At 38.7% G+C, this 25432-nt stretch overlaps 1 protein-coding gene across 2 annotated transcripts in view; it reads left to right on the top strand.

Moving 5' to 3' along the window:
- The window catches only part of GK (glycerol kinase), a gene marked incomplete at both ends in the record, with an annotated part of 30417 nt that extends 28698 nt beyond the window's left edge, over positions 1 to 1719 (top strand). For both annotated transcript variants that reach the window (XM_079549496.1, XM_079549497.1), the window contains 2 exons: positions 36 to 116; positions 1628 to 1719. In XM_079549496.1, the coding sequence (XP_079405622.1) occupies positions 36 to 116; positions 1628 to 1719 (173 nt within the window). The remainder of the gene's footprint in view (positions 1 to 35; positions 117 to 1627) is intronic.
- Between the last annotated feature and the right edge of the window lie 23713 nt (positions 1720 to 25432).

The following is a 25432-nucleotide window of genomic DNA, read 5'->3' on the forward strand; positions in this document are numbered from 1 at the left end:
ACTAACAGATTTTTCTGTTTATTTCTGAATTTCAGAAAGTGAATATCGCTATGCCAGATGGAAGAAAGCTGTGATGAAATCTATGGACTGGGAAACATCTGAAGCTCCTTCAAATGGTAAAATAAACATTATTGCAGATCAAATATTATTAATTAGTCAGCTAGCCTAGTTAATTAATCTTGAGTTTGGTGACCTTTTCCATTCCTACCATCCATCAATTATTCCAGTTATTTGAAAATTTTCACTTAAAAACACTTTGGAAACAAATCAGGAATATAGGTCTTCCTCTTGAAGTGATGATACAAGCAATATTTTGCAGGCTTCTAGAATCAGAGGGCATTAAATCAGACTAACTGTAGGTTTCAGAATAGTGATGGTTTACAAGAGAAAAAAAATTCTTATGTAAAAGAAGAGAGAATGCAGGAATCTTGTGAACTTTCTTCTACTCATGTTGCAAAAGAGAAAAGTTTCATCCAGTAATTTTTCTTGCTGTATCTTTCCTTTATCATTTGCTGCATATAAAGGAGGTACTGATAACAACACCACAACCTGCTTGACCCACAAGAACTAAGAGTAGGAAGTTATCATAAAGTGAAGAATTGCAAAGACTTATTGCTTGCACACATAGAACATTACAAATGCTTTTGAGAGAATAAAAAGATCTTTCTTTTGAAGTAGAGAGATTTTCCGTCTGTTAGATTTCAATTAAATAAAACTCGCAGTCTTCTATGATCTCTGATTTGAATTTATATTTAAGCTCTAATTCAGGTTAAGTTTTCAGTCCTGAATCAGCCTACTGCACAGAATTTGTGGGCTTTGACTTGCATTTCATTTCATTTTATTTCATTTCACTTTTTTTGGAGTTACTACTCAAATTAAGAGATTTAAGTAAAGAATCTACAAAATGTAACCCAGCCACCAAAACCCACACTTGCAGCCTAAGTTTTTTACATTATTGTTGAAGGCTAAAGCTAAATATTTCCTTTTAAAATTTTGTGCATAAATTTAGGTATTTTGTTTGACATCAGGGTTATAGAAACAATTCCCTGTAGGCTGTTTGGAAGGGAAATAGGTAACAGCATGACTAAGAAGATTCACTTCAGTACTGTGTAGTATGATTTAGTCACCTTATATCTAGATTCTCTGTTACATTTCTCAAAGTCTCAAGTGCTCGATATGTATCTTACCTATATATCTTTATTTTCTTTTGAAGTTTAGAAAATCTGCCTAGCAGAAAATTAAATTAGTTCTTCAGCTAATTAGAAAAGGATTATGTTTATCAGCACGTAACCTCAGTCATTATTTGTGTCAACACTGGGGCAAAAAGAGTCATTTTTCTTAGATCTTTGTTTTCTGCCTGCTAGGAGCATGTAAGATTGAATAATACTGGAAATGGGCTCAACCTAGATAGTTCTGTTGGTGGAATTTGGATTTTACCTCCTGTTGAGAGCCTGTTTTGAATTATTGTGGGGGGTTATGCATGAACTTTTTAAATTTTTCTACAAATGTCACTGCTATTGTTACTTTTTGCTGTTCATATGATTTTTTAACACATATATTGCAATTTATATATATATTTCTCTTTTGATTTGCTTGACTGGAAACACCTTCCTCTGGATGACATCAGGTGACACTAGTATCTTCTGTAGTCTGCCTTTGGGTTTTTTTATTATGAGTAGCATGATAATGTTAATCGGAGCAAAGTTCGTCTCAGGTTAGTTACTATTTGAACTAGATCACTTAAAAAGCTATCTACACTAGTTTAAGTGTTGGGTTTTGGTTTTTTGGGCTTTTTTTTTTCCCCACTGTTTATTTTCAGCAAAAATGACTGATGCTTTTTTGTTGTTCATGCACACAAATGTTTAAGGGTGTTAATTAGTCATATAGTGCCTAAGGGAACAAAGTGAATGCCATCTTGAATTCGTCTTTATGTGCCATGGAATTCATAGTTGTTGGATGCATTTTAATCCTAATGCTATCACTTCCCTTTGTTTAGCTATGCAGACTGTATACAGTTTATAAAAAGGATATAGTTTGGAGCAACCTAGCAGAATTTTGCATTATCTGCATTGCAGCATGCACTGCAGTTAGAAGTAGGTTCCATCCTTTGTCTTGCATTGCTTCTCATAACCTTTTTAATTATTCTGAGGCTCTGGTCCAAGTAAAGGGAAGACTTCTATTCTTGGAACCTATCTTCATGTAACCCTTTGTTGTTCTGCTGTCCTTGGAATTATTGCATGGTTAGAAACCTTCATCTACTTAATCTTTAGAATGTTCTTTTAGTGCTTTACTCTGGTGGATAAATGAATTGATTAGGTATGAAGAGAAGAAACCCCAGTAAAGTGGGGTTGAAACCTACAAAAACTGTGTAGAGGGACTGTGTGTGCATATGCAATGAAGATGCATCTTCAACCTATTAATATACTTACTTAAAAGAAAGTTCTTAATATGGATGATGGTACTTATGCCAGAAATGAAACACTGCAGTATTAAGATACTCATTTGGTAAGAGAAAGAAGTTTATATGGTGATGTCATTTGTTCTTTGTTGTTCTGTTTCAGAATGTCTTTTCAAGGAAAATATTTTACAGTACAACCACTGGTGCCAGGTGGTTGTTTAGGGGGTGGTTATTTAGTTTTCTTTATTTTGTTTTCTGGGGAGATGGGATATCTATTAAACAGGCTGTTGAGGACTCTAGCATGCTGATGTTATGATGTGTTTGTCTCCGTTTCTACTCAACTCAGCCTGAATTAGTCACTCAGTTGTAATTTACCTTGCATGGAAGAGACTGTCTGAGCTCATAGGAGAACTAAAATAAAACTAAACAAATGCTAAGTAAAAATCAAACTGAATAAATGGTTTGACATTGATTTACTAATGTGGAATGTATCTTGTGAATGAGAACAGTCTTGATTATGAAATATAACATAAAACCAACTGTGATAAGTGGGTAAATTTTTAACAAGCTGAACTAAGCAACTTGAGCATTAATTCTAGGTGAGGATCCTAGAATTGACATGGGGATGCTTGAATTAATATGAAGATCAATATTAAATGGGCAAATAGGCAACTGAAATTCTTGATTTACTGCTTTTTAAAATCAACTAATCAGTAATCTGCATATGTATCTAAACTTACACTGTGGGATCTCAAAGAAGCAGAGTTTTTTTTTCTCCCTAAGCTTGTCTGTGCCTTTCAGACCCACAAGTGGAAAACATCTCAACAAACAGTGGCCTTCATAACCTTTTTTACCCTTGTTTTCAAACAGTATCTACTGAGTATTTTGTTTTATTTTCACATGGTAAGCTTGAGACAGGAGAAGTTGCAAGAAATTTCCAGCTCTTGTGTTTTTTTTCCCAAAAAATGGCACTATCTAAATAGGAACAGCATCAGTGATGATACCTACAAGTAGTAGTTTTGCTCAGCTTTGTAGTTAGGGTAGAACATGGTACCTTACGTTTGTGTTGCTGACTGAAGCAAGGCTGCATCCTCCTGAGACATTTTCTATGGTAAATACCTTTTTGCTTTTAAATGCCAGAACTAGCTGACCAGAATTTCCTTCTAACTTCAGTACTGTGACTCCATTAATTAACTTGTTACATTTTATCTCTTAACAAAACAATAGAACTGCAACACAGTCATCAGTATAATAAGTTTGAGGATTGAATCTACTGAGGATTGAATTCATCCTACATGTGCTGAAACAGCAGTAAGTCTTGCATGGCAATAGTGCTGTTGTTGAACATGCCTCTGTAGGTCAGAGCCATGCTTTTACAGCTGCTGAAATGTGAAGCAGAAATCTGCTGTGGCAGAATAGAGAGCACTAACATGGCAAAAAACTGTTTAGAGATCTCCTAAACTAACTGCTTTTTCACGCAGCACTTGATGCTGAATATGAAGAACAATACTGCATTTCATAATTTCATCAAAATTGGGTTAATTATTGCGCTTTATTTTATAACCTTCATTCTTTTCCCCCAGTACAGAAGGGGACAATATATTGCTTCATTTAACTACTAAACCAAGTTGTATGCAGCACCTGGGGTCCTTAAGATTCTCTTGAGTGTGTTGGATCTGGACACCTGAGAGATTTCAGCATATGCTATAGCTGTTTTTTTGTTGTTGTATTTGTTCTGTTTTGTTTTGTTTTGATTTGTTTTGTGAGAGGTGAAGGTTACCTGAAAGTGACAATTTTTGTTAGACTCAAATTTAAAGAAAAGCATTTGTATGCTTTTAAGTGGGCATATCTCAAGTGAGGTCTAAAACCAAAAGATTGGCTGTGAGTGGCATCTTATGCTACATCTGGATTATAAAGTTCTTATTCTCACAGAATGCTGATAGTACTACCATAGTTTTGCTGCTTAGACATTCCTTTGTTGTTGATTTTTTTTTTTTAAGAATTATTTTTCTTGAGTTGTGATAGCTACTGCTGCATTGTGTACTAATTTACATACAGGCATCACAATGAAGTTATACAAGTTAGTTGCAATATTTCCCACATTTCTGAAAGTTAAACTCATTTTCAGAAAAAAATAAACGTAGTATATTTTGATTCTTGTTAAAAGTTTACCCATCTTTATTAGTGTTTTTTTCCTCTCATACACACAAAGAACTAGCTTATATTTGCAGAATTCAATTTATAATTGACTTAATTGAAAACAAAAGATGGCTGTACTGAGTTCTTCCTATAGCTCAGCTGTGTTATAGTGTGTTAAAAACAATTCAGAGTATTGTAATATTACTAATTTCTATGTTACTAATGGATATTCTTTCTTATTTAAGGTACAGATAAATGAGACTGCTTAATGGACTCTCTGGATGCAGCTGAATTGTTTATTTGTTTGTTTCATTTTGTTTCCTTGTCTGAAGAGATTCCACTACCAGTGTGATGATACTACTTGTGTGACTAAATTCATTCATGAATATATCTGTTGTCAGTCCTTGAGCAACCTCTAAGTGGTACATTGAAACTTAAGTCTTTAGCCCGTCACTTCTCTGCTCCCTTCCCAATCAACTCCAACTGCACTGGAGGCCTTTGTGTGGACTATCTCACATCACCCTTTCAAATTTCACAAGCCCTAGCATTGTTTGAGAAAGTTGGTATAAAAAACCCTGCAACTTCATAGGTAATATTTCACATGTTTAGCTAAAATTTTCAGAGTTTTGGTACTTTATACAACAAACTGCAAAAAGTGAACGGTGCACTATGGGACTTTGTAAAGGTCTTACTGTTCTTCCAGGTGCTGTGAATTATCTATCATCTATCTGTGGTTGCCAAAGATGTTTTGTTTGAGTTGCCTCTGTTCTGAAACACCCTCAACGGTAGAAGTTCTTCGAACACTAGCTCAAAATGTATTGACAACAAGAAATATTGCCACTGGTTTGGCAATGAAAAGCTTACTGATATGACAAACAGAGCACTATTGAATTGATCAATCGGAAAGTTTGAAAGTTTGGTTTGGCTTCTGGGAATTGTAGTCAAGTTGCCTATTATAAGTGTTTAAGACACTAAGTCCTGCAACTGTACATTTGAAGAGGTAGGAGTAAGTAGATGTTTTGGTTAAGGCCATGCCTCTTGTTCTCACCCTTTTGTGTTTGATCTGAAAGACAAACATTTGCCTGAAAGACAAATCTGAAATATAGCACATTATTCACAGGACAGATCTTTAGTTCTCAGTAACTGATAACTCTTAAAACTACTCTGTACAATATGCTTTTCTTGACCAATACTGTATATATTCTGTTGTCCAATTTAAGGGTATTTTTAGTGATTATTTGTTAAACTTTTGAAAGTTGAAGCTAACGTAATTTTCCTTAAAGAGGGTCCACTCCAAATTAAATATCAGTGATTAGTTGTTGTTCTCATTTAGTATATCTCAGGGACCAATATCTCCCTCTCATATTCCATGTCTGTGGTTTTAACAGCAAATTGCCACAAAATTTGCAGAGACAACCCAAAACCCTGGCTTTGGGATAGTAAACACTTGGCACCTGAAACTGGCCTTTGGAGTTTGCAGGCAGCAGGAGCGAAAAATGAGTTGCGTCCACTTGGAAATCTTTAAATCCTCCTCAGGTAAAGGAGCGAGGCAATAATCTTCAGCTTTCGTGTCTGTACCAACAGCATGATAAATGCCAGCCTTATTGGATAGGCCAGAGAAAAAGCGTTCTTGTGTAGTGTCAACTGGATTGGTTTAGAATGAGAGCAAAGTTCAATGTGGGAACAACGTGGAGAATTTCAAAACAGAGATCTGTTTCAATGCACTAGGAGCTAAAGGGAGTGTATAAGTGTGTGTGTATGTGTTCTTAGGAATTTTTGTCTTTGAAAAAATGCTCTTTAAAAAGTTTTTCTTCAGTAAATTACAACTAGGAGCTTAGCTTTAAAAAAAATGTTAAGTATGTGTGTGTCTGAAGCAATGGATTGCACAGAATTTTAGGTCTGTACAATATATTTAATATCAAATGCATATTAATTGCCTTTTTGTTATCAAGTGCAATGACCTTTGAAAATGTGATTTTTAATTCAGTTAGAGAAGGAACATTTTTCCTCCTCTGGTTGCATTGGGTTTTTGTGCACAGGTGAAAATACAACACCAACATTCAAATCCCTCATCTTTTGTAAGTACTCAAATGTGAGGTGTAGAAACTGAAACTTCTGGGTTTTCCAGTTTGTGCTGGGGAGGTGAAGAAAGAGTGGAGAGTGGACATGAATCCATAGGAAAGTCGTTATACTTACCTTTCTCTGAGCTGTCACTGATTCGGTCTTGCACCAAAGAACAGGAATAAAAGCAACCTTTGGAGCACACAGGGTGAGGACAGAACACGTTTCAAACACTGGACTTCTGAGTATGACTTCTTGCCAAAAACACTGAACGTGGCAATGATTAATACTGAAGTATTGCCTTTGCCAGTGATGACTCTGGCAGGGAGAAAGATGGCACATAATAAGTAGAGGGAGGATTTTTTGCTGCTTTTCTGATGTATCCTTTACTGGGAAACATAATTCCTATTACTTTTTCACTGAGTAAATATCATAATTTTATTTTCAATTGCTGTTGCAAATATTTTTTAAGAATTTCACACCGCTGTTAACTTTCTACCTACAGTTGAATTATATTGTAAATTGTGTGTTGGGGGTTTGGGGAGCAAACTGTTGAAAGTTAGCTTTTTGTGAAGCTGTGATTTATTTTTTTTCTATAAATTGCCAGATTTATAAATTCTTACTTGAGAAATGCATTTACTTGGTATTAAAATACCATAAATAAATTGTTCTGAACTGTCAGTTTATTCTTGCACATTATCTTTAAGAAACATTTTCACTAATGTCTATTGCGTAAGACGCTACTATATGCTGAGGCATATTAAAGAAAGCCCCTCTTTCAGTATCACAGGCACATGCCTTAGTTTGCTCAAATATACAGTTAGGACACATCTTTTAGTGCATTCTGCTTCCAGTAGTCTATTCAGTGTCAAGGATTGGATTAGGACTGACTCGCAGTTCAGGGAAAAGCAAGAGGATGCAAGGAGAACAGCAAAAAGGAGCACAGACCTGACACAGGTAGGCACCAGTGGTCTCAAACAACATCAATGACCACTAGGCCAAACGGCCCATCATCTAATAGTTTTCTCTGGTGACTGCTACAAATAAATCCACTATTAGCCAGAGTGGAAAGGTGTTCATGATTTAGAAACCACTGCTGGCTACGCTATCTCAAATCATGCAGTATTTCTCTTAAGAAAGAAGTGTGAAGGAATGCGTGTATGTGAAGGGAGCATTTATGGAGCATGCCTGCCAGTTTCTTGTTTCTGTCTCTGTAGCTCCCAGTTGTATCCTACACATCTGCTGGTGCTTAATTATGCCAAGGATATGGCCTTCATCCATAGTCTTTTCATAGTGTCCATGTGTCAACATCAGTTGTATGAGTCAGAAACAAACACAAGAATCCTTTAACTACCGTATCAGCACAGAAGCCTTGGGCAATGTGTTATTCATTATCAGACCATATCTGCTCATGAGGTTCTGGTCTTTCTTTCACATGGCAAAATTGCAGTTTTGCTATTAGCTGCACTCAGCAATAGCATAATCAAATTTTGTGATTCATTCACTGGAATATTAAGATATAAGAACATCATTAGTGTAGTTAGTGATGATACTTTTAATGTGCATCTTTTCAATAAAAACTAATACAGTGTGTTGGTTTTTTGTTTTTTTTTTTTTTTCTAGTTATCATTACTTGACTGCCATTTATGAAAGTAATGTGTATCAGTGCTAGAGATAAGGGCAGGCAAATAGGTTGTGACCCTTCAGAGCTCAGGAATGACACAGGAACATAGCTGAAATGGTTTTCCCTGACAGGCTGGAGAAATAATTGTCTGACAGGAAAACCAGAAAGTTCAACAAGGTGAAGCATGAAGTCCTGCACCTTGGAAGAAATAATCCCAAGCAACAGCTCAGGCTGTTGAGGACCAGCCAGTTGGGAAGCAGGTTTGCCAGAAGGGCCCTGGCAGACACCAAGTTGTTGGCAGCAGAGTGGGCAGTGGACCCAAGTTGAGCATGAGGCAGCAAATTCAACAAAGACGGCCGATAGCAGTTGGAGCTGCATCAAGCAGACTGTCACATCAGTAGAGGGAGGTGATCCTTTCCCCAGCCCTGGGCTAAATGTGGTGTGCTGAATCCAATGTTTGGATCCCTCGTGTGAGAGACACATAGATATGGTGGAGCTGGTCTTCTGAGATGCCATAAAGATGACTAAAGGATTGAAGCATCTGTCATACAGGGAGAAACTGAAAGGTCTGGGGCTGCTCAGTTTGGAGAGGGCTTAGACGTAAATGCTTGATGCAGGGAGAAAAGACAACAGAGCCAGGCTTTCCCAGTGATGCTCAGTGGCAACAAAGCCATTAGGACTCCTATCAGGAAAACTGAGTCTTACACTGGAAATCCTGTTTAAATGTAAGGATACACTTTGACTGGACACACACTGAAGCAGGTTGCCTGGAGAAGCTGTAGAATCTCCATTGTCAGAGATCTTCAAATACTGACTGGACATAGCCCCGAGCAGGGGTTGGACCTGATGAGCTCCAGAGATACTTTCAGTCTCAGCTGCTTTTTGAGTCTGCGATTAGGTCACAATTTTGTCTCCACTGTATGCTGATGACTGGAGCCAGCTGACGTTAAAGATCAGGGTAATAGAAATGCTATTTTGTACATAACTAGATCATTTTGTATGAATTGGTATTCACCCTCAGTTGCATTTCAGTGTTATTCAACCAACTATTGCATTATTCAACCAGCAAACTATTACTCTGTTATCCTATCTATATTTTGCTTTGGAAGAATCTGCCCTATTTATTGGGCTTATTATTCTGTGTTTTAATTTTGAGAGCTAAGTTTCTAAGCAGTTACTAGTGAAAGTTTAAGTAGAGGGAATATTTCTCACATTCCAAATCACTCTATCCTATTACTAAGTTTTCCACGTGGAGTAGTACCAACAGATGGTTCAAAGCAGTCCAAAGGGCAAGTATGGGATAACTCACTTCTAAAGACACAATAGGAAAATTGTGGTTGTCAAAAGCTAAAAATGTGTGTTCCTTACACTTTTATTATGGCTAGACATCAATTTGGATGCCATTTATTTTTGTGTTTTAGTTGAAATCCGTAGACTGCTGAGCTGGGAGTTTCCTACCTGACTGTCCATGAAAGCCCAATCAATTCGGTTAGGAGCATGTGCTGCATCATTACTGTGGGGTTCTGTGGGGATGAAGTGCTCTGAGAACTGAAGAGCAAGCAGCATGATGATTGCCTGATAAACTTCTTGATGCTTGTGCAACTAGAAAAGAGCTTGTAGAGAGGATGACTTTGGTGATTGGTTGTCGCTGTCTAGTGCTTTTCCCTCCCTGCTCTTCCCTCCCTGCTCTAAAGGAGTTGTCATCTTTTTGTTTTGGCAACAGGATGGATGAGTCAGTGTGCTCAACAGCACCCACATTTCCTATACTACTTCACAAACAACTTCAGGATCTTTTGAGGATTTTGCTTCAGCTCCTTTTTTTTTTTCTTAAAAAGTTCTGACTACATCAGACCTATCCATCTTTCTTGCATATGTTGCCTTGTAGGTGGAGAGGTTATTGAAAATCTGACATAAAGCGTGCTGTTTGATACAGAAGGGCTCAAGACTTGTAGACTGCCATTGGCAGAATACAAGAATGATACAGAAATGCCTTCTGTATATTAATGCATGTCCAACAATAGGATCCACTTAAAACTGAGAAGATGTGTGACACAAATATTAAGACACACACACATAATCTGCATGATGTTTCAGTATTAATCTCACTTTCTTCCATAAATACTAAAGCTGAGTATACTGCCCCACTTAAAGGAAGGTCACTTGAAAAACTATAAAAATATGGCTTCAATTTCTATCTGCTTATAACTGGAATCTAAAATAACTCTTCAGTGGACAACTGTTTCTATAAATGGACATGCCAGCACTGCTTGTCCGCCTTTATGGCAGCTCTTGAAAGTGGCCTCCCTTCTCCTAGCTCATACTTCCAACACTGTTCAGCAGTAACCAGCACCCACTTATCTCACTGCTCCACAGAAATATAGCAGCATCCCAAACTGATCTACAACATTCCTCTTCATCTGCCTGTCCTCTATTTCAGTAGCAGACTGCATTTTCAGAAAAATCAGAACAGGGCACGCTCTGTGTAAGATTCGAAGAAGGTCAATGATCAAACTGCGGACAGGTTTGTAAGAGCATTGATTCTTCAGGGGAATCATTGATTCTTCATTTATCAATTCTGAAGAAAAAAAAAAAAAAAGCTTTAGCAAGAAGAAAAGCTTGTAATGCTTTCACACCACAAATACTGGAGGCATCAGTTGCTCTACAATATTTTTGGTTTTACTTTAATGAAGAAAGGGAAAAGAGATGATTAGTGACATGTCTGGAATGTGCAAGTACCTCTTCCTTATCATGAAGGAAAATATGAGATGATAGCTCTAATATTGTCCTCTAAATAACTATCATTGTATCTCTGTCAAACTAAAGACATATTATTAAGCCTCTGTAGGACACTCCCCGCAGGAAATAGGCTTGTACTCTTGTTCGTGTTCTGGTGTCTTCAAGGAGGTTCAAACCACTGCACATGCAACATGATGACTATTCCATTGCTCTCTGCTCCACGTTTGGTTTGGATTTCAGCTCGTGTGATCATTTTTCAATGGTTGCTGTTCTTTTTGTTTTCCTGCTGACACTGACCAACAAACGGAAGTACACAGCATGAGAAGTGTCATGCTACTAAATATTCAATTACATTAATTAAAAGAATCTCCATATTAAATACATCAATTCATTAGATGAAACATATTATGATAGCGCTGAAAGATCTCGTTTGTTAATCCCGAAATGTGTTATCTGTTTATTAATGAGTGTGTGAAACATCTCAGCTGATGCGTAGATGAGGCGCTCTTTGTATTGGAATACCCGGTATGGCCTTATTATTTGGTGCATGTGACAAGCTGTTACGAAAGGCAGAAGAAACACAAGAATTTCAGCAGGCCAGATCCCAGTGTAACGCAACAGTGATCACTTCAGCAAGCAATAGGACGGCTGAAGGTCGTAACAGTGAGGTGATGCTGCCCTACAGAATGCCCTTGTAATCTGAAAATCTTGAAGGATTCTGTTACAGCTTCATGTAAAAGAAAAAAAAACAGTTATTCTTCCTTGCCTTTCAAAGTGGCATGTTTTGAAGCTATCGCTGCAATATTTGGCACAGCGTCCTCAAAATGAAAATGTTGAAACCATCATTTAAATATTTATGCAAAGGCATGAGTCACAGCCATATTACCTTACAATAGAAACAGCGGTAAGATCAGCGTAAGAGCAACTCATTTACAAGCTGCATATTGTAACACCAAACTAGCTTGCAGCAAGTATGTAGCACTAAACACATATGAAGAAACACAGTGAACTCTTTCATAATAAAGAAACAAAAAAACATAAGGAGTGGCAATTCTTCTGTGCAGGAGTCACCCTGAGACTATTAACATTATGCATTTTTCACACCAAGGTCACAAAGTTCCAGCACTATATGGACCTAACAGTCCAACTGCACAGCAGAGCTGTTAGAACTATGTCATTTCTTTTTCTTTGTGGCATCTTCGTATAGAATCATAGAATCACAAGGTTGGAACAAACCTACAAGATCATCTAGTCCAACCGTTCTCCTATCACCATTATTAACCACTAAGCTACTAAACCATATCTTGTATCCTTATCTCGGACAGCACCTTGACCTTGGAATGAACTGATGTTCCCTAGGGAGGAAAATGAATGTAACTAAGACCCATGCCTCTTTTTTTTTAACTTTTTTAGGGAAGTTAAAGGTTTGCAGTATGTGAAGCACAAATTCTCCTTATGATGATGCTTCCCCTTAGTTTTTCTCTCTCCACACAACACTTTTCTGAAGGCTCATTGGCAATTACACTGAGCAACAACTTCTTCACAGGAGTCTCAGAGATACCTCTCCCCCTGTCTTCCCTGTGTCTCCTGTCTTTTATTCTGAAAACAGCTTTCTAAACACTGAAACACGCCAGAAACTTAAAACTAAGTACTATGGAAAATAAAAAGCTAAAAGAGAAGCCCTTGATTCACTCTTCAGATTTCCCTGCTGCCTGCTTTTCCTTGAATTTCATCTATCTCTGGATCCTGCAGGTTCTGTTTGATTTCCCTCATGCACCTCCCACTGGAACAGTGGCAAACACCTTTTTTTTTTTTTTTTTTTTCACAGCCTTTCATTATTACCTTCTCTCTTCTCTAGCCCTGGCAAAAATGAAGGCATTTTACATCCACCTGGAAGGCTACTAATGTTGTTGGGTCATTCTGCAGCGCCTGTACTCCTTATCTGCCTTTGCAGAGGTGTTCCTCGTCTTACATCTTGACAGGCAGCCATAGCCCATTGCTACAGTCCAAAAGATGCTCTGTGCAGAGGGGTGATATGATGAAGAGTTGCACTGAAGTCCATGTTACTGGATGTCTGTTGGGATTCAGGATAGCATCTTGTAGGATTTTCTATGGGTCTGGTTTACACCATGACAATAGTAGAATACTGCTTCTGGTCCCTGGCCAGGAAATGAGCATCAGGAGGAGAAAAAAAAATATTTATGTATGATACACAGCATAGTTGAGTTTGTATACATTCCTTCTCTGTTCCAACTCCAGTGCTGAAGGCAGGCCCACGCTGCGGCCCTTTGGCAGCACAGCTCTGCTACCCACAGAGGTAAGGATGCTTTGCTTGGATGGTATCCTAGCAGTCCCACACACCAGATAGTGGCAATGCTGTGCTTTTATTGGCAACATGGATATTTTAGATGGGCACTGATCTGAAATCTCTCTATTACCACAGCAAAATTGCTTTATTGCTATCTTCTTTCTGCACATTAAGAAATTCTGCATTTACAGACACAGCCTTGGCATCTTGGGCTTGAAACCAGACTGTTAGCAGAACACTTTCAATAGCTTCTTGCTCAGGCCAGATCAGAGAGTACTTCTAATTTAAACACTGTAGAATAAATAAAGATTATTTAAAGTAATACCTCCTCAGTGAAGACAAACATTTAAAGATTATCAGAAAGGAATTAATGGCAAGGGTTAAATAAAAAGCCTTCAAATGGTTGTATCACTTTATTTGGATGCATGCACCTGTAAGAAGAGATCCTATCCCTCTGCTCTGCACTGCTGAGACCTCACCTGGAGTACTGTGTCCTGATGTGGAGTCCTCAGTACAGGAGAGACATGGACCTGTTGGAGTGCATCCAGAGGAGGGCCACAAAAATGATCCAAGGGATGGGACACTATGAGGACAGGCTGAGAGAACTGGGGCTGTTCAGCCTGGAGAAGAGAAGGCTGCGAGGTGACCTGAGAATGGCCTTTCAGTATCTAAATGGGAGCTACAGGAAAGAAGGGGATGGACTCTTTTAGCAGGGTCTGTTGTGATAGGACAAGGGGAAATGTTTCAAACAAAAAGAGGAGGGATTGTGACTGGATATAAGAAATAAGTTGTTGGGTTTTTTTTACAATGGGGGTAGTGAGACACAGTAACAGATTGCCCAGAGAGACAGTGGATGCCCCGTCCCTGGAGACACTCAAGCCCAGGCTGGAGGGGGCTCTGAGTAACCTGGTGTAGCTGTAGGTGTCTCTGTTCATTGCTGAGTTATGGCCATGCGTGTTACTCTTACTATCTATTTAAGGTATGTTTTGTACTCAGGATGCATTTACACAAATGCGGTATTTATTACGCTCATTTTCAACAAGCATGAATTTGTTTTGCTTTCTTGACATTTCCGTCATTTGCCAGCACTGCCTACGTGAACAGCAATTAACGCCACAAGTGACGAGAGAAAATACTGAATTATTGGGCAGTTTATGAACAGTGGCTGGATGAAAAATGTTTGCCTGGTTATGAATTCAAATGGAATTTGAAACTTTAGACTGACGAGAAATTTAAAGCATAAACTGCATTTTCTGAACAAAGGAGCAGAGAATTGTTTTGGCTTTCTTAATAACATTTTGCCACTGTGGAAATGAAGCATGTAGCACCTGTTTAAAATTATAAACAAGACAGGCTGACTACATTAATTTCTCAGGAAAGCTCAATTCATATATAATTACAAGTGCTTACTTGACAGTATGACAAATAGAAGCCCTTAATATATTCACAGAGTAAGTTATTCAGGAGCGGAAAAGTCTTTCTCTATTTCCCCTATGCACAGAAGCCATTTCTTGATGCCAATTGAATTTTCACCACTTATTTTGGTCTCAGGGTGCCCACCGACACAACTCTCTGTGCTTTGGTAGCTACCTGTTTTCTGGATACTGAAAGAGTTCCCAACCTTACCACCAGTCAGAGGACAAGCAACCTCCAAGGAGACCCAAAGAAGACCCAATGGGTCTTCTACCAGCGCCTTGCAGCTGAACTGTCTGATAACCGGGCATTCTGGATCCCACCCAACCATCTTCTTTCCTTCATTCACAGACTGTTTTGTAGATACAAGCAGTTTAGTCAGAGAATGAGCCTTCAGTCAGCACAACAGCCAGACGACTCCCACCCAGCCCTTCTCACATCATGTCACCTCCACCCAGGTGACATTTGAAAACCCATTACGGAGTCCTGACAAAATGAAAGCAATTTAAAAATCCGGACTGCTGTAATTGTATGTATTTGTCAAGTTTATCAAGTAATTTCTATAAAGTGCATTGATTTAAAACACTACAGAAGTTTTAATTAAAATTTATTTTGATATATAAAATAAGTCAACCAGATTTGATAATTAAACCTTGGCAAAAAGGATTTAAATGGAAAATGCTAGGGCTTAAATTGCATTAATCACCTAAGGCTAGTCAACATAGCCTTCTCTGCTGCTTTCCTGATGGAGGGGGAATGAGAGAAATAAAAATACAGTGCTGAAATGTCTGTGTAGAAGTAGATATTAGCCACTTCATACTGCTCCCTGATTTATAAAATGTGTTTCTATGGCTTTCAGAGGGAGGAAAGTAATATTCTCAGTGGTGAGCAACAGCTGGGCATCATTTAGGTCTGGAAAGGGGAGGTGGTGCTCTCATTGCACCGCTTTCCAGAAATACGTTCCCTTCCCTCCCCAGTGCCTTCTGTATCCTGCTCAAAGCCATTGCTTCTTTTTCCTTGTTCTGCCTTAACATTCTCTGAATTACAGCTTTCTTGCAAAAAGGAACTTTATTTTCTAAGCAAGTTTTTCTCTCAATATTTTGTCAAGCAAAACACAGATGTGTAACATTCAGGAGCTCTTTTTTTCCGCTGGAGTATGTCCGCTCCCTTTGCGTGAGGCCCCTGAACAGAAACAAGAGCGAGAGAAGCCCCAGGAAACTCCTTGTGAAGCTGTGGCTTCTACATCAGGAGTTAGCTGTGTTAGGAGTTAGAAGCTTTCCCTTCTTTTTCCACACACAAAACCTGGCTGTGAGGTTTCAGACCTTGGTGTGCAGCTCTGGAGCCTCCCTCCTACTCACTGGTACTGCTTGAGGCTATGGCAGTGCGAAGGGCTTGTGTTGGCTTGATTCTGGGTTGCCAAAGGTGTATAATCTGGAAAACAACCTGAATTTTGGGGGCAGGGTAGGAGAAGACTGTGGTGGACAAGTGCACTGAAATTTTGCAGAATGCTTGTTTTTCCACAAGATTTTGACTCAGTCTACATCTCAGTAGACTACTCTGCAGAATTTTAGTCAACATGTGCATCCTTTGACATTGTGTGACAAAGATTCACAGAATCATAGAATCACAGAATGGTTTGGGGGGAAGGAACCTGAAAGTCCACACCATCTCAACACCTGCCATGAGCAGAGCTGCCCCCCCACCAGCTCAGGCTGCCCAAGGCCCCATCCAACCTGGCCTTGAGTGCCTCCAGGGATGGAGGTTGGGACTAGATAATCTTTACGGTCTGTTCCAACCCAAACCATTCTGAGATCCTACGGTTCTAATGGCATTGCCACTGTTGTCATCTCTAATGATTTTAATACAAGCTTATAGTACTTAGAGTTCTGGATTAAAATTATTGCTTGCGGGTATAGTTATATATTTTTAAACTCTAGATTTTTTTCTCTCTCTCAAAGAGAAGACAAGAAGTAGACAAAAATAATTACATTTTTCAAATCAAGAATATTTGAGTTGCTGGGCTTGGCAGCATATTTGTCTCATCTAACTGGGCTGTGGAAAACAGCTCTCAGAAAGTCTGTTGGGTCTCCTACAGCTTATCTTCATTTCTGTATGCCTTCTGCTCTTCTCTCTGTAGAGTGATGTGAATGCATCAGGATTATTCCACTGGAAGGGAATTACTTTCTCATTGCTTTCCTTTGTGAATTGTTGAAATAGGAAACTATGCCATAGTGCTTCCTACAGTAGAAATATGTGAATAAGGGGGTTTATTATTAGAATACAAGACATTCACAGACGAGTCTAAAATCAAATTCTGAAGGTGGGTAAGTACATAAAATCTTTGTAATTTCTAGCTTCCATACATAAATTATGGCAACTTTCTGCAGAATTTACTCCTGAAGGATAGTGGACACTGTGTTGAAGAGATGCATTAAAATTGAGTTCGTTTTCTACCAATTTCCTTAAAAAATGTGTTCTGCTGTCTTTTTTATCTTTTTCTTTTCTATGAAAGAAATTAATCTGTTTTGTGCTCCATAAATGAATGACAGGAAGATGAACTTGCATAAACTCATCCTGTTCGTCAATTTGACTTTCAAATTAGCAGAGGCAAGGGAACTGCTTTTCACATGTATTTTTTATGAACTGGATATTAGATGCTTCTAAAAATAAGCATAAATGAAATTGCTATATGTAATGATAGGATTAGAAAAAAGGCAAATTTCTCTAAATACCAGTATTTATCACTTTTCTACCTGAATGCTGGGTCAGAATTGAAATTCTATTGGCACACACTCTAGACCTGTGTTTCCAGCTGTGGGTATGAAAAATTCCAGGACAGCCACATTGAAAACACTAAGAAGCATTGGTGCAGTTGCATGAGAATCTGTAGGCTATCACTGCACTGGATTTAAGCAATTTCTCTTAATTCTGCACTAACCTGAGCTCTTACATCATACAGTAGAACTAAAACTAATTACAACAAAATAATGTTTCAAGTGAGATGCATCCTACATCTAGAGAGTTCAGAATGAGAGGGTTGATTAAACATATAATCAAATACACACTATTTGTATAGAAACATAATTATAGGAAGGGAAATGCATTTTAGTGTGTTTGAGGAATTGCATCCTCCACTTCTGGTTCTCTATTTCAGTTTGATTGTTACATGGTGAGTTCCCAACATCCACACAAAAAGCATTAAGGATTTAGTACTGATAATTCCACGGTGGTCCAGTTTATTTACTGAAGGTAATGAAAAGAGTCACAGGTCCCACAGAATCCATAGACTTCTTTGTCTATGAGCCTGAAAAACTTTTGACATATCTCTGCAAAGCATCTTGCAGCAGTGTAATGCTTGCTTATGGCATTTATTTTACAGACAGGGAGGAAGGCTCAGAGCAGCCCCACTGTTCACCACTGGCATGCAGCACATTGCTCAGGAACCAGCAGAGGCACAATTCTCTTGGTTGACTTGAACTCACAGTGGATAGGTACTGAAATAACGCATTTTTAAGACTGCCATGCCAATCCTTCCTTCAGTCCACACCTGGAGCACTCTGCTGAGTCCACCTGGAATGGACAAAGCCCCTGAGGCTGTCCTTGCATTGCTGGTGGGAATCAGTCAGCAACAGTTGTTATTTATTGCTGTGCATTGGTCAGCTGGTGGTGTGTAATTGCATTGCATTGCAGGTATCTATGCTGTTATACTTGCATCTCTGTTTCCATTTTTCCCTTCTGTCTTGGTAAATAGCCTTTATCTCAGCCCACAAGTTATAATTCAATCCCAGTTTTCTCCCTCATCTCACTTGCAGGAAGTGAGCATGTGGCTGTGTGGTACTGAGATGCTGCTGACACCTCAATATGGAGCCCAGTGCTCTGCTCTGCTCCTCTGAGTGTCCTTCAGTGTAGGAAAATGCTTACACTGCAATTGCAACATAAGGTTCCTCCAACACTAGAGATAGAAATGCCAGCAACAAGGCCACCAGTGAGGAGATCCTGGGGATTTTAATCCTGGGAAAAAAAAAAAAAAGAGCTCCAGGTTTTAATGAAGAGATCACTGATGAAGAGGTTTGGGGTTTTAATAAAATGGTAATTTCAGCTTTTAACATGACCAAAAAAAAAGTCTCAGTTATCATCTGTTGGTTTTTCCTAATGTAGATGGGCAGAACCAGTGGATAAAGAGGTTTGTCATTAGTATGCAAGACATGCACAAAGTGCTCTGAAATCAAATTATGAGTAGGTGGCTAAGTACTTGGGTTATTTATATTGTATCTTCAGAGATATACTACGTATTGACTGTGATGACCCATCAGCTCCAGCTGAAGCATTCAGCCCCAGAGTTTGATTCGTTGCTCATTCATTTTAGTTTTAAAATAGCCTTCATTCTGATCCCTGATGAAGCTAATGAGCAGTGCTTATGTACAGTATCCCAGAAGCAGTTAATAACACAGTACCTAATTGCTGGGAAGAAGCATTTTTTTTAATGAGAATATTGCTATTCCAAGCCATGATTAATCAGTTAAAATCAGCAAAGTGCTGTTTACATAGCTCCTTCAGTATAAATATCATGTAGTGGGCTGTTGATGGCATCTCTAAATATTCAGGAACAAGTGGAGAAGATTTCAGGACCTGAGCACTTATTCAAACATTGACTGAACTGCCACTACATCTGAAGAGATCGTTTATTCTTGCCTTTACCGAAACTGAAAGTTGGGAAAAATTTAAAAATATGATGCTTTCTCCTTGGTCTCTTCAGTAGGAGTAGGAGTTTGACAGTGCCCAAGCACATCTGTTTTTTCTGGCAATAATTAAAAACAGACCATTGAGTGTATAATTTGGGGAAGAAATGAGTTGCCTGCCCATTGGGTCTCTTGTAGCTCAGGGGAAGCTAGAGGGGCAGAGCTGCTGCTCTAAGTTTTTTTTTTTTCTGTGATTTAGATAGGATATGGAGAGCAGGTTGGGGGTTGGAGAGAGTGGTCACAGGAACCCTACGACAGGTTGCACAGGTAGCCGTCTAGCTGGGTCTTGAATATCTCCATAGGAGGAATGTCCACAACCTCTCTGGGCAACCTGTTCCAGTGCTTCATCATCCTTACCATAAAGAAATTCTTCTGTATGCTGGTACAGAACTTTCTGTGTTCAAGTTTTTGGCCACTACTCCTTATCCTAACACTACACGCCACTGAGAAAGATTTTGCCTTTTAATTTGGACAGATACATCAACATTTGCCACGCTGTTTACAAGTTCCTTCCATCCAGCATTGATGGCTGCATGTTTGTGTGGTCAGCTGGCATGAAGCTGCCCAGAGCATATAGCTCACTGTGCTGGGTTTGGGGAGAATGGGAAAACTCATTTGAGCTTGAACCAGCTTCAATACTAGTTTTTATGGTAGCACAAATTGATGCATGGAGACCGAAACATAATCTGTGCTCTGAAGGCACTTTTGTCTATTTCAGCTGGAATTTGTATAAATTTTTGAAAGGTGAACTATAAAAATTGGGGCAGGTATCTTAAGTCTTCATTAACTGTGAATATAGGACACGTCAACTTTGCAACTCCACAAAACTATCACTCTATGTTGTTTTTGAGCATAAAAGCTTCACAGAAATGCAATGAAAGGAACTGTTTATCACTGTTTATCACTGTTTTATTTGTAATTTCAGTACAATTTAATCTTAATAAATCAAAGAATCACCAAGGTTGAAAAGACCTTCAAGATCATCCAGCCCAAACATCCACCTGCCACCAATATTTCCCCACTAAATCATGTCCCTCAGTACAACATCAAACACTTCTTGAACTGGGGCGGTGACTACACCACCTTCCTGGGCAGTGCGTTCCAGCATCTGACCAAAATATCCATACACTGAAAGCTGTCTTCTTGGTCTGTGGGGATAACACTCTCTCTGGTCATTAGGTTTATTTTCTCTTGTCCTTCTCCCACCTCTGAGTCTTAGCTTGAAAGATGAGATTTTAGTTTCCACTGACGATGTCCATTTCTTCTTCATCTTTTCAGGGCAGGCAAGTGTAAAAAAAGATAATACCCAGAACAAAGTGCTGAATGCAATAGCTCTGATCAGAAAAATGTTTCCATTTAGAAAAAGTGTTCAACTGTATTCTAATGCTCAATGAGACTTCAGTGAGAAAGATGTAGTGGTGTGTTTCCACACTAAGAAAACAATTCCAATCAATTTGCATGCTTAATCCTTGCCAATAGAGGCAGAAGGTCTGGGTTCCCTGATGACTGAGAATGATGAATATGCAGAACTGGTGTGGTAATCTCTTAAGTGATGGGCTTTTTAGAAGCCTCAATAAAATATTTAGTAGGGAAGATCTTCCTATGTATACACCACAAACTCTTTGAAATATGGAATGCCTTGAAATAAAGTGCAATTAGCAACTGTAAATATAGGACTGCAAAAAAAAAGGAGTAAGCACTTTTCAGGAAAAAGAAAGTTTGAAAAAGTAATAAATTGCCTTAAATTCTAAAAAGAGTTTCATCAATAATGGGAAAGGTACCAGAAAGTTTCTGTGACTTAGTATTGATTTTTATGCCTCCTTTGAAAGGCACTTGCAGGTCATTACTGAATTAGATGGAGCAACCCTGAAGATCCTCAGGGTTGCCATCCTCAGAAGCGAGGCATTTGTTACTCACGGTCACTGCAACTGCTTATTTTTGGAAAGCCATTAGTTCCACATTGTTCATAAGAAAGAACAGTTTCAAGTGCCTAACAAAAAAATCCGAAGTTTCTATTACTGCCTGCGAGTGTTTATACACAACTTTTCTAAAGAATTTTATTTCTACAGTAAAATAATACTTCATTATCTTCTGTCTTAGCTTATTTTAGCTTTTCAGCTGATTATTAACTAACATCCTACTGTCAGCTGACTTGTGAGCATCATTTTTACCATCTGATGTTAAAGCCATGGCATATACATGTAGGAGTCTGGTATAAATAAACACAAGCAGTAGTGTAGTGTTTAGTAAGGAAATAACTTGGTAGGTGGTTAGGACAGCCTCTGGGTGGACAAGAGTCTGAATAACTACTTTATTCCTGCTGGCATTGGCAATTCAGATGCATCTTCATTTTGTGTGATGCTGAGGAAGAAGGCTGAATCTGGGACGTTGTTTTTATTCCATCCAATTGGCTAAGCCAAAACACTTACTGCACCACAGTACAATATTCATTTGGCTTCTCACTTATATCACATTGCCTGCCAGCCTTACACTTTAAGTTTTTGTTAGAATACACAGGTTATTTTTCATCTCTCCTTCAGCAGCTCAAATTCATGTTGGTGTCAGTTCTTCATTGCCCTTTCTGCATCTTTTTTCTTCAGTTTCTTCAGTTTTTCTTCATTTTTTCTTATTTTCGCTTACATTGTCTGTTGCTTCATACAGAAGAGGGTATCTTCTCTAAATATTAAATATACAGTAGAACATAAAGAATAAAGAAATCCCCAAACTAATCCTTCTGTGTAGTGCTACTTCACAACTTCATTTCCTTTCAGTTTTAGCAGCCTACCAACATTAGGATTACTTTCTCCAGATAACTCTTTTTTTCCCCAGTGTGGGTTAAATGCCTGTGCTGGGAAAAAAAAAGATAAAAAAAAAGCATTCTTAAGGGAATTTAAAGTGTAAGCCTTTATGTTTTATATTATATTTACTAGAAATTCTGGGTGCATGAATATAGTTAATTGGAATGTGCTAGGAGAGGATAGTAGAGTGCCAAACCCCACCAGTCCCAGCTGTGCCTGGGAAGGTGCCATTGAGTGGCTCCAGCTGCATCCTGGGACTAGAGCAAGCCCAAATCAGCTGAATTAGTTTTCTGTTATTTTGGAGATTCATGGAGATTAAGACAAAAAATAAAACTGCCACTGCTGGTTTGCTCCAATTTCCTTCTTTTTACCAGGTAAAAGATGAGAATTTTTAAAATAGGATTGGACCTATGATTTATTCTGTTGTTTTTATTTCAGTTTTTGGTGTCCTAGTTAATGGAAATGGAATGTGGCTTGGAGGCTTCATTTGAGGAAAAATAAATTAATTGCACTTGAACATTCTCTGAAGATAGGAAAATATAAAAAGAGGCCATGCTGAGCATCTGCTTTAATAATTCCATGGACAGCAGCAGAAGAGGAAGGGTTACAGCAAACTTGGAAGGCAACCAGAGCATCTTTTATGTTCTTCTATTGTCTAGTTTCTTTATTTTACATAGGACCTGTCATGAAGATCTTTCTACTTTCTTTCTTGGGAAAATAATTATACTTCTCCTTTAATCAGACAACTACTTGGTGTCTCATACGACTGTCTTCCCCCTCCCCCATTCTCCCCCCAAAAACATGGAGATGTGTTTATCTTTACAGGTTGATTTCTGATGATTTTTGAAAGATGTGATCATTTCTGTTTATCTTTCCTAGAAATACTAGGCCTTCAGTTAGGACTGTTTAAACAGTTATTATTTTGGATGGGAAGAAGAAGAAAATAGGTGGATGACTAAGTATTGTCTATTTGCTTTTGTGATGTTCAATCTTGTTCTAAATGCGTTGTCATTACGTTTACTAGATAAAGTCACCTCCATATTTCAGCACAAGAATTTGCTGCTTGTACTCTGTTGTGTCAGGATTTGTGTGTATAATACCTTTCTCAAAGCTTACAGTCACCAGAAATCGCAAATAGATTTAAAAGTGTGTATCTCTGGAAGATGCAGACATGGAAATGCTTTTTCTCACTGAAAGGCATCTGAAGGGTGTACATGAACTCTAAAGAGATCATTCCTTTAGCACTCTTCACTGATTTTCTGTTATTCAAAAGTAACTTAGAACTGGAAATAAGAAATTGCTCTAGCGTTGGAGCTGATTTATTCCATACCTTGCTGTAAAATCAAACTAACTTCTCAACTTAAAGCTATGTTTTCCAATCAAATATCTTTTTCTCCTGTACACTGAAATCTCTTCAAACACTATAATTTCCAGGTTTAAGAAGCCATGTTGGGCCCCCTCTGAATGCTGCAGTTAGTGGGTTCTCGTAAGTATTCCTGTAAAGTATATTAAGGACTGTCATAGGTCAGCAATAGTAGCTGATAAGTATTCTAAATTCATTAAGTTGATTTGCACTGTTTTGCACAGTTACAATAAAGTGACAAATTCAGATATCATCGGATGACTTGATAAACCAGTGAGAGCTTGTCTCCAGCACCAGAGACCTTCCAGTGTTTGTCTCCAGCTTCTCCAACATATCAAACAGCTCAAGGTCAGTTCCTTATGGCAGTGCCTATCTGTAACTGCTGGCACACAGTTGCTGGTGCTGCTGGCTGGCCGTGGGCTCTGTCATTGAGCTCATGTGTGTCTACCCAAACGTGGCCTTCTTGTGGGGTGCTCGTGCCTGCACAGGTGGATGCCCAGGTGCTTGGCTGAATCAAGGCTATGAGAGCAACTTCCTGTCTCTTCACAGTGAGGAATGGCCTGGGTACAACCCCATGCTCTAGAGCTGCCTTCTCCAATGGGACATCATACAGAGTTCTTAGTTTCACATCTGGAGTTGGTACTCTCTTCAATGTAGATTTCATTGCAGACATGGCTTACATTTACAGTTGGTGTAGAGAAATCGGGGGATATAATAACATTTGAGGTTTCTGAGGTACGTGTTAGCTATGAAGTTGTTATCTATACCTCCCAGTTTCATAAACATGAAAAGAGATCACTGTTTGTTTCCCCAGACACTCGAATTTGGGGCAGCAGCACTGAGGGTATGTCCAGCAGATATTTTGGAAGAAGGTAGCTCTTCTTCATTGTATTTGGGCTTTGAAACACTGTCCTTGTAACTCATTCAGAGAACTTGTACTGAAAGCAAAAGAAAGTTTTGTGCAGGAGGTTATTTTCCAGCGTGAAAAACGTCGATGTGGGCTTGGTGCTGAAGCTGCAGCTACAGAGCTGCAATGAACTCAGCTCAAATTTACTGATGGCAAACAACCTTTACGTGGCTCTTCAGCAGTGTTTAGGACTTTCCATTTACCTATCTAAATTTCTTTCAGACTGGTAAAGACCAGCCAGCATATTCTATCTGCCCATGCGGAGGATTTTTTTTTTTTTTTTTTTTTGGCATTGGTACAACATTCAAAAAGCTTTTTTATACTTTCAATCTAGTTTCCAAGGCTTTTGTTACCTAAGGTGAACACTTCATTTAGTAAGTTAACATGTACAGTGCAAAGTATCTGATTCTCATTGTGCTGGCTCTCAGCAGAATAGCTTTTCCTAACTGATGTAGTAATTTACTAACATTAATACTGTGACTTGTTTACAATTACATCCCTCACCAGTTTTTTAATTATTAGTACTAGTAGTGAAGACCGTATTTTATTGTCAGTTTGGTTTTGCTTTGTGGGACCAATTAAGAAAACAATGATGATGTTTTCCTTCGTGGTGCCTAGGCTGGCGTTCCACCAAAACTGCTCAAAAGGGGCTTCTGTGGTTGTGCCCCTTACTTGGAAAGAGCAGTTGTGCTCAGCTGGCTGAGAGGGCTGATGGCTTCTGTGCCACTCTGGTGGAGGCCAGCTCTATAGCTTCTCAAAAGCTATTCTCTTGTTTTATTAAAAAAGTTATTGTTCTCCTACCTCAGGACTGCTGGAAGGCTGAGCTGTGGGAAAGGGAAAGGAAAGCTTTCCTGGTATTCTGGACCAGTGTGGTTTTCTGGATGTTTTAGCATGTGTCTGGGCACTTGGAAAAGTTAGAGCAGATGGTAATGCGCAAACTGGTGAT

This window comes from Tetrao urogallus, assembly GCF_951394365.1.
Source record: "Tetrao urogallus genome assembly, chromosome: 1".
Classification (NCBI taxonomy): domain Eukaryota; kingdom Metazoa; phylum Chordata; class Aves; order Galliformes; family Phasianidae; genus Tetrao; species Tetrao urogallus.